At 32.4% G+C, this 16,391-nt stretch overlaps 3 protein-coding genes across 3 annotated transcripts; 2 read left to right on the top strand and 1 right to left on the bottom strand.

Annotated features, from left to right (window-relative positions):
* The first annotated feature begins 4,280 nt into the window (after positions 1-4,280).
* Positions 4,281-7,937, top strand: LOC145098143 (uncharacterized). The gene is made up of 3 exons (XM_079035814.1): positions 4,281-4,404; positions 4,672-5,766; positions 7,342-7,937. The coding sequence occupies exons 1-3, from the start codon at positions 4,281-4,283 to the stop codon at positions 7,935-7,937; spliced, it is 1,815 nt and encodes a 604-aa protein (XP_078891940.1).
* Positions 7,938-10,143: 2,206 nt separating this feature from the next.
* LOC145101224 (Adenine nucleotide alpha hydrolases-like superfamily protein) lies at positions 10,144-15,280 on the bottom strand. The gene is made up of 7 exons (XM_079038406.1): positions 14,862-15,280; positions 14,670-14,761; positions 14,451-14,569; positions 12,455-14,273; positions 12,278-12,365; positions 10,954-11,036; positions 10,144-10,356 (listed from the first exon to the last, which is right to left on the bottom strand). Exons 1-4 carry the CDS (start codon positions 15,070-15,072, stop codon positions 14,195-14,197), a joined length of 501 nt encoding a protein of 166 aa, XP_078894532.1. The 5' UTR covers positions 15,073-15,280; the 3' UTR covers positions 10,144-10,356; positions 10,954-11,036; positions 12,278-12,365; positions 12,455-14,194.
* On the top strand, positions 12,567-14,071 carry ENDO2 (endonuclease 2). The gene is made up of 7 exons (XM_079038405.1): positions 12,567-12,888; positions 12,975-13,076; positions 13,169-13,224; positions 13,293-13,376; positions 13,477-13,569; positions 13,674-13,741; positions 13,840-14,071. Exons 1-7 carry the CDS (start codon positions 12,567-12,569, stop codon positions 14,006-14,008), a joined length of 894 nt encoding a protein of 297 aa, XP_078894531.1. The 3' UTR covers positions 14,009-14,071.
* Positions 15,281-16,391: the final 1,111 nt, after the last annotated feature.

Raw genomic sequence — 16,391 nt, 5'->3', positions numbered from 1 at the left:
TCTTTTGTCATGGTCCAAGTTAGATGTCTTCCCTCATCATATAGGACTCGTGTTTGATTAAGACCTACAAAAAACCAACAAAAGTCATGTATAAAAACAGAAGAAAAAGGTAAATAAATGTACACATTGTAGGCCCATTTTATTATGAAAGTTTAGACTACATCGGCATCATAAATGTTTTATTGCCCTTGGACCACATTATGATGAAAGAGGTTGAGAATTTGAGTACTTTTGCTGTTTTGCATACTTAGAAAAGTCTTATCTATTGGATGTGAGGAAGCGAATGGTTGTAATACTCCTAGCTAGAAACTTGGAAAGTGATGTGTATCTTCATCATGATAAAGATGATAAAATTAAAGTCCAAGTGTTATTGCATCATTTTTGTATCTTATCAACATGTCAAGTTGTCATCACCAATATGGGATAACTAACAATCTATATTAAACTGGTTTGATTAAGAACAAAAAAGTTGACTGTTTATATTGCTTAAGATTAAAAAAATGATTTGTGCCACATTTGGGCCTCATCATTAATCGTTGTTAGTAAGGAAATAAAAATCACAAAAGATGATGCCTAGGTTTGAGTTGATATCTTATATATGCAAAAAATGACTAGATATATTACAAATTATTGTTTAAAAAGTGAGTTAATTATGCTATTGTCATTAACATACAAAATACTTTAAGCAAAAAACAATAATCATAATATAATGTCACAAAAAAAAGTGGTTATAAAAAGTTAAAGTGTTATAGAATAATACATATATTTTGATTTAGATTTGTTAACTATTTATAAATTCATAAAAATGCTAAGTTCAAAAGATGGTTTTCGACAAAAGATCTGTATGATTCCAATACTGAACCTCTTAAATGAATTGAAATTGAAAGAAAATTTGAATTTGATGGAACATTTCATGTTATGAAACTACAACTATTTAAATCTCAATATTGAAAAACTTTGTTAAATGAATTGAAACCGAAAGAAATTTGAATTTGATGGAAAATTTCACTGTTATGAAACTAGAACTATTTAAATCTCAATATTGAAATTTTTTGTTTATATTTAAAAAATCAGTTTATTTAATTGCATTCAAACTTTAAAAAACAAATTGTATTTTTCTTGCATGCTGCAAATCTTTAGTTCATCTCTTTTATTGTAGAGATCTACATATATGATCCACAAACCGTAGTCTTTTTGCCTTTGAAAAAACAAACACCACCTAAGTTTATGGACCTAAGTTCGATCATGATTCTTCTATGGAAATTATCTTTTTGAAGTTCGATTTGATTTTCTTGTTACTTTTAGTATTATGTGAAATATACATGATTCGTGATCGAGAAAAAGAAAATCAATGCTTCTTGAAGGTAAAGTTCCGAGAAGGGGAAAAGAGAATATATATGGTAATTTACGATTTGACGAAAAAAAACAATCTTTTTCTTTGGAATAAAACTGAATTCCAAGAAATTAAAAAGAAAATATTTTCATGTGTTCAAAAAAAATGTTGGATGTTGTAGTTAAGTTTTCCATCAGTAACACGACAGAAGTTTTTAGTGCATTTACGCAATCTGCTCTTATGTTCATAAACATTTGATCAATGTTTTTATATCATGGCAAGCTTGTGATGAAATCTTTGATACGTGTGACAACAACTTAAAACATGTATTCTCTTTATCTTGATTTATCCAATTGTTAGTACATATATATGTATCGTTGCGTGTATCTTTTATCTACGTGGGGAACACACAAGCTGACTAGCAAGTTTTGAAGATTGAAATTGTGAAGCCTACGACTTGAATGTTAATTACACATGCATTTATTGAAGAATCATATAAGTCAAAGACAAATATTTGTATAGCAAAAAATCTATGTCGACATCAACATTCTAATGAATGCAACATATTTTTCTATCTATTTCCAAAATGGCATAATATCAATGTGGACTTTTAGAATGATGAAAATATGAACTTTATCCAAAAAGAGGATGATGAAGCTAGGTAGCCCTCAACCAATCGAACGACCACAAGAAACAAAACATACCACCTTGTAGCGGTCTAAAAATTTGACCTTATCTCAAGTTTGCATAGTTGGGCCAGATTTTTGGACTAAATTAGGAGCTGCAAATTGTTAGAAAATAGGATTGAGAAAACATGGTCTATGGTAGTAGTGTATGGCTCGTCCAATTCGATTTGAGGCCTTGGGTAAAAATAAAATGAGGCGTGTGATAGTAAATCAAATCTTTTAGTAAAAGAGGACGGCATGTTATTATTTTGAACTTATATAAAATGTCAATGCTAAAAAAGAAAGTAAAGGAACGAAAACAACTAGTTGTTACCTTGTGATGTTGATCGTTTTAGGAATCATTTTCCAGACACCAACAACAAAGATTTCAGAAAAGGTTTCAAGTTATCTACAAAAAATCAGATAAAAAAACACATATAAATTAACTTTTTATTATAAAAACTAACATAAAAAAAGTGAAGAGCAATAACAAAATCTTACAATTAACAGGAATCATATTAACATGGATTAAAAATTAGATTAACAAGAATCAGAAATCAAAAATTGGAATCGGTGAGGCTGCCTGAAATCAGATTAACATGAATACATGGTGTAATTTTTTTGAAGGATTGGTGAAATCAGATTATGACGTATTAAGAAATATTGAAATCGGAAATCAAAAAACATAAATTGAAATTGGAATTCAGAAGGTTGAGTTAAAAAACCAGAGTTGATTTATTATGAATCAATTTTTTTTTCTTTTCTTTGAGAAAACTAGAATCGATTCATAGAGTTCTTCGATCGCTGGATCTTCGGGTTTACATGCAGATCCTTGTTGGATCTTGGGTTGCTTCATGGAGCTGCTTGCCCCAATATATTTAATGTGTTGCTTATTCTCATTTTGTTCATTCACTTCTTATAATTTGTATACAATTCTCTCTTCCGTATTAGGGTTTTCTTAGTTTAGGGTTAGATAGATTTGAAGGTTCTTCTGTAATGGTTGATCTTGAGGTTTATGTAACCATCCGAGAGTGAGTGTGATTGTAGAGAGGTTTCAATTGTAAGTTGATGTATGATCGAACTGGTTTATAGTGAATAAACTGTTCAAGTTAGGAGTCTTTGGTGTTTTTCACTTTCTTTACATGGTATCAGAGCTTCAGGATTCGTCGTCTTCTTTGTCGATGTTCATCAGAGGTTTTCGTCTCCGAACAATGTCATAAAAGGTTGTTTCTAACTCCTTTCTTCCTTTTTTGTTGTTTCTTTGCAGTTTATGTTCGATCTATTGATTTATTTTTTGAAATCTCTGGATCATTTACTTAAACTGTTTTGTTTCTAGTTGATCGTTTCGATTTAGGGTTTTCTCCCTGTGTTTTCACATCGGTACTGATTTTTGCTCTTAAGATCCTGGCACTGTTGTAAAAATCCTGACTAGGTCCCGATTAATCCTTAGGCGCTACTCGACCGATTAGAGGACGCCTAGCGATTAATCCCTGCATAAATAATGAGTGAAACATTATAAAACGATGAAATTTTAATATTTTGAAGAAGTTTTATTTCAATGGAAACTATTTGAGGCATGATTAGTGTTGTATTAATCATATTAACCTATTTTGTTATCATATTAGTGGTATTTACGAACTTTGATATGATATTAGTCCTATTTAATTTTTTAAAATTCAACAAATTAGCAATTAATGGTGCCCGATTAATCCCCCGATAAATCTCCGCCTAGCCGATTAATCCCTGGACCCCAGTCCACCGACTAGCTAGCATCAAACGATTTTTACAACCTTGGATCATGGTAATGTGAGTCTCTTTGTGATTTATTGCAGGATTGATTCATCTGGTGCTTGTGCTGGTCGCTTGCTACTTGAACGTCTGTTGAACTATAATCGGTTAAACTTCAGTCAATTATCTGTTTTTCTGAAATAACTCTCTAGGGGTTGGATTTTATCACCGATAAACCGTAAGTAGAAAACAGACAAATAGAGTCGATCCTTCGTTGCTTCATATTAATAGCACTGTGAGGGGTTTCTTGTTCCTTATTTCTTATCTCTTTTTCATCTTAATAGCACTGTGAGGGTTTTTGCTTCTTATTGTTGTTTGTTTCTATTGTTGTTGTTATTTCATTTTTCCTGAATCTGTATTGATTGTCTTGAGCCCCAACAACATGGTGACCATTTGGACTTTAAGTCAATACGTGAGTCAGATTCTTGGTTATTGATTCCCTCTTTGTCTGATTAATTGGTTATTTGTTTGTTGTTTGTCTTTAACTTGTCTGTATGGCTGGTTCCACTGATCCTCCTAGTGGAAATGGAAAGGATGATCAACTTAATTTTGATGATCCTCTTTTTGTCCATCCTTCTGATAATGCTGTTACTACTATTGTTACAATAAAGTTAACTTGTAATGAGAATTTTAGAATGTGGAGAAGTTCTATGTCTAGAGCTCTTAGGGCCAGAAACAAACTTGGATTTGTTGAGGGAACTTTTAAGAAGACTAGTATTGATGAGTCTAAAAAGTCTAAATAGGATAGGGCTAATGCTGTTGTCTGTTCTTGGCTCCTGTCATCTATTTCTGATTCCATCTATCAAAGTCAAGCTTATTCTTATGTAACTGTGGACATTTGGAAGAGTCTTTTTGAAACCTATAACAAGTTTGATGGGTTTGTAGTTTTTAATATTCATCAACAGATCAATACTCTTAAACAAAATGGAATTTCTCTTTCAGACTACTTTAATAAGCTTGGCTCTCTTTGGAAGGAATTTGATGGTCTTACTAGTCTTACTGAGTGTACATGTGAAGCTGCCATTAAACTCAAGGATCATTCTAATCTTATGAAACTTATGCAGTTTCTTAGTGGTCTTGATGATTCATATAGTCAAGTCAAGAGTCATATTCTACTCATGGAACGTTTACCTAATGTCAAAACTGCATTTTCTATATTTTCTAGAGAAGAGTCTCTTCAAAGAAATGGTTCTCCGTCTTCTCTTCATTCATTTAAGTCTCAGTCTACTGCTTTCAATAATAAGTTTAACAATAAATTCAACTCAAACAATTCTAATAAGTGTAAAAATCAAGTTTTTCAGTGCAAGAATTATTGTATTAAAGGACATTCAATTGAAAAATGTTACAAGATAATTGGATATCCAAAATATTTTAAGCAAAGAAGTGATTCAAGTAGTCAAAAAACCTTTTCTGCTAATACTATTACCACTTCTTTTGGGAATTCTAATGCTCCTGTCTTAACTGATTCTATTGGAGATTCTGAGTTTCATCAGCTTACTAAGGAACAGTACATCAAGTTTTTACAACTAATAAATGATAAACAAGTTAATGAGGAAGCACCTAATAGTGCTAATATGGCATGTACTTGCTTGTTTCAAGCTTTTAATTCTTCCTTTGATTGTCAAAAGTGGATTGTTGATTCAGGAGCCAATCAACATATGATTACTTCTGAATCTCTTCTTCATAACATTGTGGATTTGTCTAAATTGAATCTTCTTGTTAGTCATCCTAATGGTACTTCTGCTAAGATTGAGAAGATTGGTGATATGAAAATATCTAATTCCTTAACCTTGTTTGATGTTTTTGCTGTTCCAGACTTTAATGTAAACTTGTTGTCTGTCCACAAAGTCTGTAAAGACAGTAATTGTGAGGTCATTTTTAATGAGCATAGTTGTAAAATTTGGGGTTTACAATCAAAGGAGATGGTGGGGAATGGTAAAGAATCTGGAGGTCTCTATTATATGAATATTGTGCCTTCAGGTAATCTTCTTAGGGTTCATCATTCCTCATCTATTTGTTGTGCTTCTAAACTTACATGACATAACAGGCTTGGTCATCCTTTTGATCAAGACTTAGGTGCTGTTTGTTTTTTCTGAGGCAAAATGTCTGCAGTCTGCGGACCACATCTGTAGACCTCTGCAGTAGAAGAGGTGGACCAAACGTCTGCTGTCTGAAAAAAGAAGACTGTTTGTTTTTTTAACATCTGCGGGCTACTAAAATAAACTGAAATCTAAATAAACTGATTTTTTTTAACTTCAAAGTGATTTTTTAATATTTTTATGACTTTGTTATAAATAATTAACTAATCTAGATCAACTTTTATGTATTATTGTATAAAAAATAAAAATAAAAATGGTATGAATTAACGTATATATTTGATAAAAACCAACAACTTTGGTTGCAAAGTTATAACTAAACATTATAATTAGTGATCAAAGAATTTGATACATAAATGGATGGAAATAAACTTCGATTTTTTCAATTAAATCCATTAAAAACGTACTACAAATATTTTTTCGAGAAATTGACGATACTGTATTAAATAATGTTTTACAAAATTTGGCAAAAAATATAAGAATATATTATGATTTTTTTTCATATTTATATAAACAACTTCAACGACTATAATTGTAATAAATCTTTATTTATAAATTTGTCAAAAATATCATGTTTGTATCGTCAAATGTTTTTTTTAAGTTTTGTAATTTTTTTTTCAAATTGTTTATCATTAATAAAAGTTGGAAAAAATATAAATTAAAAAAAAAACTTAAAAAAAAGTAAAGATATATATGTTTTTTAGGCTAGAAGATGTTTGAAGATGTTAGAAGACTCTGGTCCATATATGCGCTAAGAAGAGGGCGCACAGACATTTTTAGGTCTGCAGTCTTCAAAAAAACAAACAGTCTGCGAATGTTAATGTCAGCGCGTGGTCTGCGTGGCGCAGACAGAAGAGGTCACGCAGATCTGCAGACAAAAAACAAACACTACCTTAGGGTCTCTAAAGCATAAACTTAATTTTGAAAATGATACTTTTCCTCCTTATGATGTGTGTCATAAGGCTAAACAAACCAAAGAGAGTCATTTCCTGTTAGTCAATATGTCACATCTAGTCTTGGTGAATTGATTCATCTAGATGTATGGGGTCCTTATAGAGTGACCACTACAGAAGGATTTAAATATTTCTTGATCATTATGGATGATTATACTAGAGCTACTTGGGTTTATTTGTTAAAGTCTAAGGATGAAGTTTTTGATTGTGTTTTTGTGTTTTTTAACATTCTTTTCAATCAGTTTGAAGTTAAAATTAAAACTGTTAGGTCAGATAATGGAACTGAGTTTTTAAATCATAGGATGAAACAATTGTTTGAGTCTAAAGGAGTTTTACATCAAACTTCATGTGTTCATACTCCACAACAAAATGGTGTTATGGAGAGAAAACACATGCACATTTTAAATGTTGCTAGATCTTTAATTTTCCAGTCTGGTTTACCTCTGAAATACTAGGGAGAAGCTGTTTTAACTTATATTTTTTAATCAAGAGAACACCTACATCAGTTTTAAATGGTGCTTCACCGTATGAACTTGTTTATAAATCTTCTCCTGTCTTTGATAAGCTTAGAGTCTTTGGATGTTTGTGTTTTGCAATAAAGTTGAATAATTCGGATAAATTTTCTAAAAGTGCTGATAGATGTATATTTCCTGGTTATTCATCTGATAAAAAGGGATATAGAGTTCTTAGTCTTGATTCAGATCTCATTTTTGTTTCCAGGGATGTAAAGTTTTATGAATATGTGTTTCCTTTCAAGCTGAAGTCTTCATCTGTGACTAACAAATTCAATGTTCCATTGTGCTCTAGTGATCCTTTTTCCTATGATGAGTCATTGTATTCTAGTTCTTTACTTGATAAGTCTAGTATAGGTAACTTGAAAGATGTCCATCAGTTGGATGGTGCTAGTACAGACCAATACTTAAATGAGACTAGTCCCTTTGATGTCAGCAACCAGACTGGAGAGGCACATGTGCCTTCATCTGGTGAGACGTTTCCTAGTTCCTCTACATTGACTGAGGAAAGTGGTAATATAATACGTATCCTTCTGATGGTCAGTCTACTAGGGCTACTAGCTCTGGTCGTGTTTACATATGCTGGCTAGATTTAGTGACTATATTGTGGAAGGAAAACATAAGTATGGAACTCAACGATCAGTTAACTATTCTTCTCTTAATAATGAAAATTATTGTTTTGTTTCAAATCTTAATAAAACAGTTAAACCAATAACTTATAGTGAGGTTGCTTTAGATCCAAATTGAGAAAAAACAATGAATGAGGAAATGGAGGCTCTTTATAGAAATAATACTTGGGAAATTACTGATCTTCCTAAAGGAAGAAAAGCTATAGGTTGTCGTTGGATTTATAAAATCAAATATAAATCTAACGGTGAAATAGAAAGATTTAAAGAAAGACTTGTAGCAAAATGTTACAGTCAACGGGAAGGTATTGATTATGAGGAGACATTTTCTCCTGTAGCTAAAATGGTATCTATTAGAATATTTTTGTCTTTAGCTATTCATCATTCTTGGCCTTTATATCAACTTGACATAAATAATGTTTTTTTTATATGGTGATTTGTCTGAAAATGTTTATATGGAACTTCCTGAAGGACATCATTCTAAGGGTGATATCAAAGTTTGTGGACTTATAAAATCACTTTATGGTCTTAAACAAGCTCCCAGAAAGTGGAATGAAAAATTATTCTTTATTTGTTAGAAATCATGAAAATACAGTTGTAATTTTGTTGGTTTATGTGGATGATATTATTATCACGGAAAATTGTAATATTGAATTGGAAAAAGTCAAGAATTTTCTAAAATCATAGTTTTTTATAAAAGATTGAGGAGAGTTAAAATATTTTTTGGGAATTGAGGTTATTAAAACTGATAAAGGAATTTGTCTAAACCAAAGAAAATATTGTTTGGAATTGTTAAATGAGTTTGGAATGCTTGCTTATAAGCCTGTTAAAAGTCATCTTGAAGCAAATTTAGTTCTTAAAAGAGAGTCTAATTTGGATGGTTTTGATTATGTAGTTAATATTATTGAGTTTCAAAAGTTAATTGGAAAGTTAATCTATTTAACTATGACTCGTCCAGACATATCATATGTTGTTCAAATCTTAAGTCAATATATGCATAAGCCATATAAGTCACACTTAAATGTTGAATTCAGACTTTTAAGATATTTGAAAGATAGTCTAGGAAAAGGTATTCATATAACAAAAATAATTCTCTGAATTTTGTTGCTTCTGAGGATGCTGATTGGGCTAAATGTTTTTTTAGCCGTAGATCGATTACTAGTTTTCTGGTATATTTTGGAGGTTCTCTTATGTCCTGGAAAAGCAAGAAACAAAGTATAGTTTCTCGTTCTTCAATTGCGTCTGAATATACAACACTAGGTTCTATTGCTTGTGAAGTAATATGGATTTTGAAGTTGTTATTTGATTTTGGGATAATAGGTTTAACTCCATTAAATGTTTTTTGTGACAATGATTCTACCATTAAGCTGGCTTTAAACCCTGTGTTTCATGAAATAACTAAACACTTTGAAATTGACCTTCATTTTATTCGTGAAAAGATTGAAAAATGTGTTTTCAAAATAAATAAAATTGATTCATTAAATCAAAATGTAGATATTTTGACTAAAGCTCTGGGTGTTGGTCAACATGAGTATATTTCTAATCGACTTGGGCTTATTGATGTTTTTAAAAAATAATGATAATTTGGTTTTTAATTAAGTTTAGTTTGTGTGTGTGTGTGGGGGGGGGGGGGTTGTTGAAATATATTAATCTCTCATAATCAAATGTAACATTAATTCGTAAAAGGGTAAGTTTTGTATGGTTTGTATTTCTGTTGGGTGTGTTGTGTAAATTATTATACATGTGAGGAGTCTTTGGGTTTACACACGGATCCTTGTTGGATCTTGGGTTGCTTCATGGAGCTGCTTGCCCCGATATTTTTAATGTGTTTCTTATTCTCATTTTGTTCATTCATTTCTTATAATATGTATACAATTCTCTCTTCCGTATCAGGGTTTTATCAGTTTAGGGTTAGATAGATTTGAAGGTTCTTATGTAATGGTTGATCTTGAGGTTTATGTAACCATCTAAGAGTGAGTGTGATTGTAGAGAGGTTCCAGTTGTAAGCTGATGTATGATCGAACTCGTTTATAATGAATAAACTGTTCAAGTTGGGAATCTTTGGTGTTTTTCACTTTCTTTACATGTTTCTTTTTAAAATCTATGAATTAAAGACATCCACCTAACACAATTATTTATAAATCCACATAACTATCACCTTACACCTGACTAACATCCACCCAACAATTCATCCAAATTTTATATAAAAAATGCAAATACATAAAAATTCTCACACAAAAACTAGTAACTCTTTCTAGTGTGATTGACCAATTTTGCAGTACAAATACCAGTAATGACACACTTTTAGGCGTAATACACAAAATTTCAGGTTCAACTTGCAAAATGGGGTTTTGTAGGTTTGGCCAATCAAATGATTGTTTACCTGCAAAATATGATTCCACAGCTCAATTTAGAGAATTTTGTAAGTATGACCTGTGAAATTCAAAAATTGAATTAAGGTGTTTTTTTGCTTATATAAATGATTAGTGGTGTCCATTTCCGAAAATTCATTATTTTTTTTTGTCTAATTCTTGTAAAGAAGGATCAAAGTCAATATTCCAAGACCACTCAGTCAGTTATCATGTTGTGACCATCTATCGGTCACGTTGTGACCTAATAAGACATATTTGTGAAATAAGTTCTTAATCCCTTCAGCCATGAAACCAAAACTTCCAGAAGGTCTTATCTACTTCCAAATAACATAAAAATCCTGGCTTTTTAGACATGCATGGCTAATGCATGTCTTAACACAAGCTATGTCTAAAATGGTGCAAAATTTAGCCAAGATCTCATACAAGAGCTCAAAGTCCTATAAAACATCAGATCCATGACCTCTAACCATCAAAGGATCCTAGGGATCCATAAAGTTGGCAACTTTATGGAACTCCAACACTCCCACTAAAAAAAACATGAAGAAAATCCATGGAAAGCTGAGATCTAAGTACTTAGAATCATAAAGTAAGGAACTTTGAATACTCACAATGGTCCAAAATATGAGAAAATGATGATGAAGCTTGCAAGTTGAGATGGTGCACCAAATGCTCTTCCTCTTCTTCTTCTTTCCTAGAAAACACCACAATGGAGCTCAAAATCAACTATGGAGGATTAGGGTTTAAGAGGGGGGGGGGGGGGGGTGATGGAGGCTGAGGGTGGGCTAACCCTAGCCCTCGCTTCCTTTAAATACCGAAAAATCCCCAAAATCAGGGTTTGGCTCGCAACAGGTCTCACGTTGTGACCGATAAGTGGTTATGTCGTGAATCCCAAAAACACGCTCATTTCTTCCATCGTGGTAACATCGTGTCACATAAGTGCTCACGTCATGACCCGAGTTTAAAACTCCAGGTAATTAAATCAGAGATTCAGAAAAATTTCTATGTGAAACGGGGTGTTACACTTGACAAGCTGAACATTCGTGACCTTCATGCTCCATCGAGAGAGGGGGGGGGGGGGGGGGGTAAAAGGAATATTGTAATTTATTTATGGATTCTTGTAGCCTTATCTTTTTTTTTTTTTTTTTTTTTTTTTTTTTTTTTTCCCTTTTATCTCTCCCGTATGTTTAAGAGTTTGTTTGTTTTCTCTCTATTTAATTTTGGTTTGGTGAATAATAAAAGTTAAGTTGGGTTAATATCTCTTTCTTCAGAGTTTAAGGTTGATTTTTCTAATGGAACATCGTTGAATCCGATAAGTATGGAGAGATCTGTCAAAATAAACTAGCCTCAAAGTGGGGGAACCAATATAAATTCTTGTTTTTGATCTATTCACCTTCCTTATCTTTTAGTATTCCACATATCTATTGTTGTATTTTGTAATAGTATTTGAGACTAAATATTATAATCACTTCTATCTATTATACAGGTGTTATATGTGTTTTGTTCTATAAAGCATAAACCGGGTGACGTTTGCACCTTAATACTCCGTTTCCCTTCGGTGCACTTTGTTTCTTACCAAATCATATCATTAACCCAGTTGACCAAAATACCTTTCTACTATCTAAAGCCTTATCCTAAGACACTTTATAAGTTAGCCTATTCGTCATCTTTAACCCTATTTTAGCATATTATATTTTATTCATAATCGTAGCCCCTTTATTTCCTTCATTTAATTAATATGATCAATGAATTGATTTATCCATAATTATTCGCATACCACTTTTTTAGATTCCATTTCAATTGATATTAACATTTTCCAATGTCAAAATCAGATGATGTAGCAAATGCTTGGGAACTCTGACCATTTTGAGTTTATTCGAGTGTATATACTTTCATCAAAAACATAAAAATATAACTTAAAAGAGAGATATATACCCTTGATTGTCGTTCCTTATCTGTGTCCAAAATCCATATAATAACAAACCAATTTGATTCAACTCATTGCCATATCTGCCACGTTTTCCTTCAAAAGAACCAAAACAACCTTCCTTATGATCTCCAAACATACAAAAACAATAATCTCACAAAATAATCAAAAATTCAGAATCATACCATGTAAACAAATGTGAACACATTACCAAAAAAACAACAAATCGCCCACAAGTCGCCAAAAAAGTTAGTTCGATCTCATCATTACACTTTCACACTTCCCCATATCACATACATGATAAATCATCCCACACCCACGTTCCCAAACTCACAAATGGAGTCCCTGAGAAGCGCCCTACCGTTGCTCCTTCTGTTTCTTTTTCCGGCCGCCGTCCACGGCTGGGGCGTCGACGGCCATTACACAACCTGCAAGATAGCTCAGGGAAGATTGAGTGAAGCAGCATCAAACGCAGTCAAAGATCTGTTACCAAAATACGCAGAGGGTGACTTAGCGAGTCAATGTTCATGGGCCGATCATGTCAAGTTCCGATATCATTGGTCGTCGGCGCTTCATTACATCGATACCCCTGATAATCTCTGCACTTATCAGTACACCAGTAAGTAGTCGTGGAGAATCGAGATTCTTGTTTTCTTTTCTGTTAATCGCCATTTTTATGTGCTAAAATGGTGATTTTGTAAACAGGGGACTGTAAGGATGAAGTTGGAGTCGCCGGAAGATGTGTCGCCGGAGCAATTAAAAACTACACCACACAGCTACTCGACTATGGCAAACAAACAACTCAGTGTAATTAAATTCGCGAATTTCTTCATCTAATTCTTTGTTTCTAGATCTTAAATGAACTATGAAGATGAAAAACATTAAACATATCTTTGCAGATAATCTTACAGAGGCATTGCTTTTTCTTTCTCATTTCATGGGAGACATTCATCAGGTATATGTTAATAACGAATTTGACTTTAGTATCTAACAAGTGAAAAGACTAAATTGCCCCTGTTACAGCCGCTACATGTAGGATTCACTTCGGATAGAGGTGGGAACTCGATTAATGTTCATTGGTTCACAAGAAAATCAGAACTTCATCATGTAAAACTCTTTAAATAATTACCATTACGTAATTTAAATTAAGATTGATCTTATTAAACTAACGATCAAAAATACATTATACATACAATATGTTATACAGGTTTGGGATGACAGCATAATTGAGACTGCAGAAGAAAGATTCTATGATTCTAATGTTGAAAATCTTGTCAACGCAATTCAGACTAACATAACGGTATTATTACATTACAATATTACATGACTTGTTTAATAATTTTTGATGTTTTTCTTTGGGGGATTTTAGTTGGTTTTTTTTTTTTTATACTTTTTGTTTGGCAGAAAGAATGGGCAGATCAAGTTCCAGCATGGGAGAAATGCGCCAGAAATCAGAATACTTGTCCTAACATGTACGTGAAACAATATATATAATACATAGATGCAAAAAAACAATTAGAAATGAAAATTTTTTATTTTTTGTTTTTATAAATTTGATTGCTTTCAATAGATACGCAAGTGAAGGAATAAAAGCAGCATGTAGTTGGGCATACAAAGGAGTTGGGAATGATTCGGTTCTTGGAGAAGATTACTTTTTGTCTCGTTTACCAATTGTTAATTGGCGATTAGCTCAAGGTGGTGTTAGATTGGCAGCAACTCTTAACAAAATATTTGGATGAGATATTATTCTTCTTATAATGTTAACATTTTAAGATATAATATTGAGATGAAATATTGTTCTAGTGTTAACATTTTTTCAGATATATCATGCGTTATCATTTTAATTCCAAAACATGAACTTCTTTATTGTTTTATACATACGTTGTTATTTATATTATGGACATATGAAAAGGTATACAGATTAATTAGTCTGTTTTCTTGACGACAAGAACTGGGCAGTTGGCATGGTGGACACAATAATTGCTCACACTCCCCAACAACGTCCTGTTCAAATGAAGCACGAAAAATGTTTTACTATAAAGTTATACATATGCTATGTTAAAGATGATTCAAGTAATATTGTTTAAAAAAATATCAACTTTCTAATACTATTAAAAAGAGCTATTGTTCATAGTTACGACAATAAATTAGTTATTTTTAAAAACATATATTGAAGCAAACCTTGTGACAGCTCCACGACCATGGCTACCAACCACGAGCAACTGAATGTTTAACTTGTCTACTGCATTGCAAATGGCCACTTTAGGGTCTCCCACCTCTGTCATTCCTTCTGCAATGATCTGTGAATTATTCAAGAAGAACTTAATCCATTTCTTTGTAACAAAATCTAAGTTACTCAGTTTGTAATTAGTTGTAAGTTTGGAGAAAACGAAATCACACCCCGTAATCAGTGCATGTAGTTTTAGCTTTCTCGAGTAACTCAAGAGCTGCCTTCTTCTCACTTTCTTTGAGCTCCTTTATCAGCTCAGCGGCTGCAATAACAAGGAAGTGAATCTAATTAAAACCATTTCATCCTTAGTAGTAGTAGTTATAAGGATAAATTGATATATAGATACATAAACAACGACATACTTCCCCAAGAAGATGCATACAAATAGCCGATATCAACTGGGGTTCGGGTTGTGTAGATAACAAGTTGTGAATCACGAATGGTGGAGCCAAGGTTTTTTAGGACCCAAGTGAGGGCATACTCGCTAAACTCACTATCATCGATTGCCACCATCACCTTGTATTTCTTCATGGGGCTATCTATGGCTGAAATTCCAACATCATCCTCCGCCATCTGCAACAACACATAAATCTCTCTCTCTTTCTCTTATGGTTTCTTAAAGTTTTGAAAAGTTGAAAACAAAAAGAAGGTTTATATTTAGTCTAGAGAGGCAAACGGTTGTTGGTATTGTTTTTTGTGCTCTTATCTGATCTGACTTGTAAGTGCTTTGAAGAGGTTAGTGCTTTGAAGAGGTTATTATTGTCTTCATATGTGAGTGTCATGTGAAATAGAGGATCAATTCTTGAAGTCTGCTATTGCCATTCTTGATGTTTATCCACTTGGATAGAATTACTAGTATAGTATTATACATATTTTAATCGGTTTGGCCAAACGTAATGAGAAATTGCCTAGGGCAATTTCGTCCGACTATAGGACACATATTTCTTCTCCAGATTACAAATTTTCTGCTTATATTTATTTATGTTACGTAGGTGAACAGAATGAATTCGGCAACTTTTGTCGACATGATTTTTTTGGTTTTAATGATCAATTATATATATATATATATATATATATATATATATATATATATATATATATATATATATATATATATATATATATATATATATATATATATATAAAGCATAGGTGGGTACCAGCCCTAATTGTCTGGAACCGGAACCGGAACCGCCGGTTCTTGAAACTTTGGAACCGGAACCGGCTACATCGGTTCCTTGGATTTTGGAACCGGAACCGGAACCGCCGGGACCGGTTCCGATACCAGGTACCCGGTTTCTAATTAAGTTTCATAAAATTCAATCATTACAATCCCTAAAACTAACCATCCTTTTAATTTTGTTAATAATCATTATTATTCATGGACATGACATATTAAAATTTAAGTTTAGTATTATTGTTGTACTCGTCAATACGTCTCTTTGGCAGCATACTTCAAATATGAACTGTAAGACAAATAAGAAAGGTAATTTCTTAAAAACTTGCTGTAACGATTTGATGCTTGACATCTAACATTAGGAATAATAACATAAGAACTAAGTATTATCCATTTTTTGAATTTTACACACGTGAAACAAAGTGTTAATTATTTAAATGTGGCCAAGTATTATCCATTTTTTGAATTTTACACGTGAATACAAAGTGTTAATTATTTAAATGTGGTTTATAACCCATTGAAATTAAATTTATTATTTAACATAAATCAATGATTATACGAGTTAGTTTATATATAAATCGGTTCCGGCGGTTACCCGGCGGGTAACGGTTCCGAAAAAATGAGAACCGGAACCGGAACTGCTTAAGGCGGTTCCGATTTTGGAACTGGCAGTTCGGATGCGGTTTCGGTTTCAAAAGCGGGTACCCTATTTCGA

This window comes from Lactuca serriola, chromosome 4 (assembly GCF_051521515.1).
Source record: "Lactuca serriola cultivar US96UC23 chromosome 4, Lser_US96UC23_V15, whole genome shotgun sequence".
NCBI classification, from domain to species: domain Eukaryota; kingdom Viridiplantae; phylum Streptophyta; class Magnoliopsida; order Asterales; family Asteraceae; genus Lactuca; species Lactuca serriola.
This window is presented reverse-complemented; position numbering and strand designations above follow the sequence as displayed.

Coding starts and splice junctions, on each gene's coding strand:
- LOC145098143 (XM_079035814.1), top strand. CDS start 4,281: ATGGCTGGTTCCACTGATCCTCCTAGTGGAAATGGAAAGGATGATCAA. Junction 4,405..4,671: donor TGTTACAATAAAGTTAACTT/GTAATGAGAATT, acceptor ATGGGTTTGTAG/TTTTTAATATTCATCAACAG. Junction 5,767..7,341: donor TATGAATATTGTGCCTTCAG/GTAATCTTCTTA, acceptor CACCTACATCAG/TTTTAAATGGTGCTTCACCG.
- ENDO2 (XM_079038405.1), top strand. CDS start 12,567: ATGATAAATCATCCCACACCCACGTTCCCAAACTCACAAATGGAGTCC. Junction 13,377..13,476: donor GAAAATCAGAACTTCATCAT/GTAAAACTCTTT, acceptor TATGTTATACAG/GTTTGGGATGACAGCATAAT. Junction 13,742..13,839: donor CAGAATACTTGTCCTAACAT/GTACGTGAAACA, acceptor TGCTTTCAATAG/ATACGCAAGTGAAGGAATAA.
- LOC145101224 (XM_079038406.1), bottom strand. CDS start 15,072: ATGGCGGAGGATGATGTTGGAATTTCAGCCATAGATAGCCCCATGAAG. Junction 14,570..14,669: donor CTACATGCACTGATTACGGG/GTGTGATTTCGT, acceptor AATAATTCACAG/ATCATTGCAGAAGGAATGAC. Junction 14,274..14,450: donor GGTCGTGGAGCTGTCACAAG/GTTTGCTTCAAT, acceptor TCATTTGAACAG/GACGTTGTTGGGGAGTGTGA.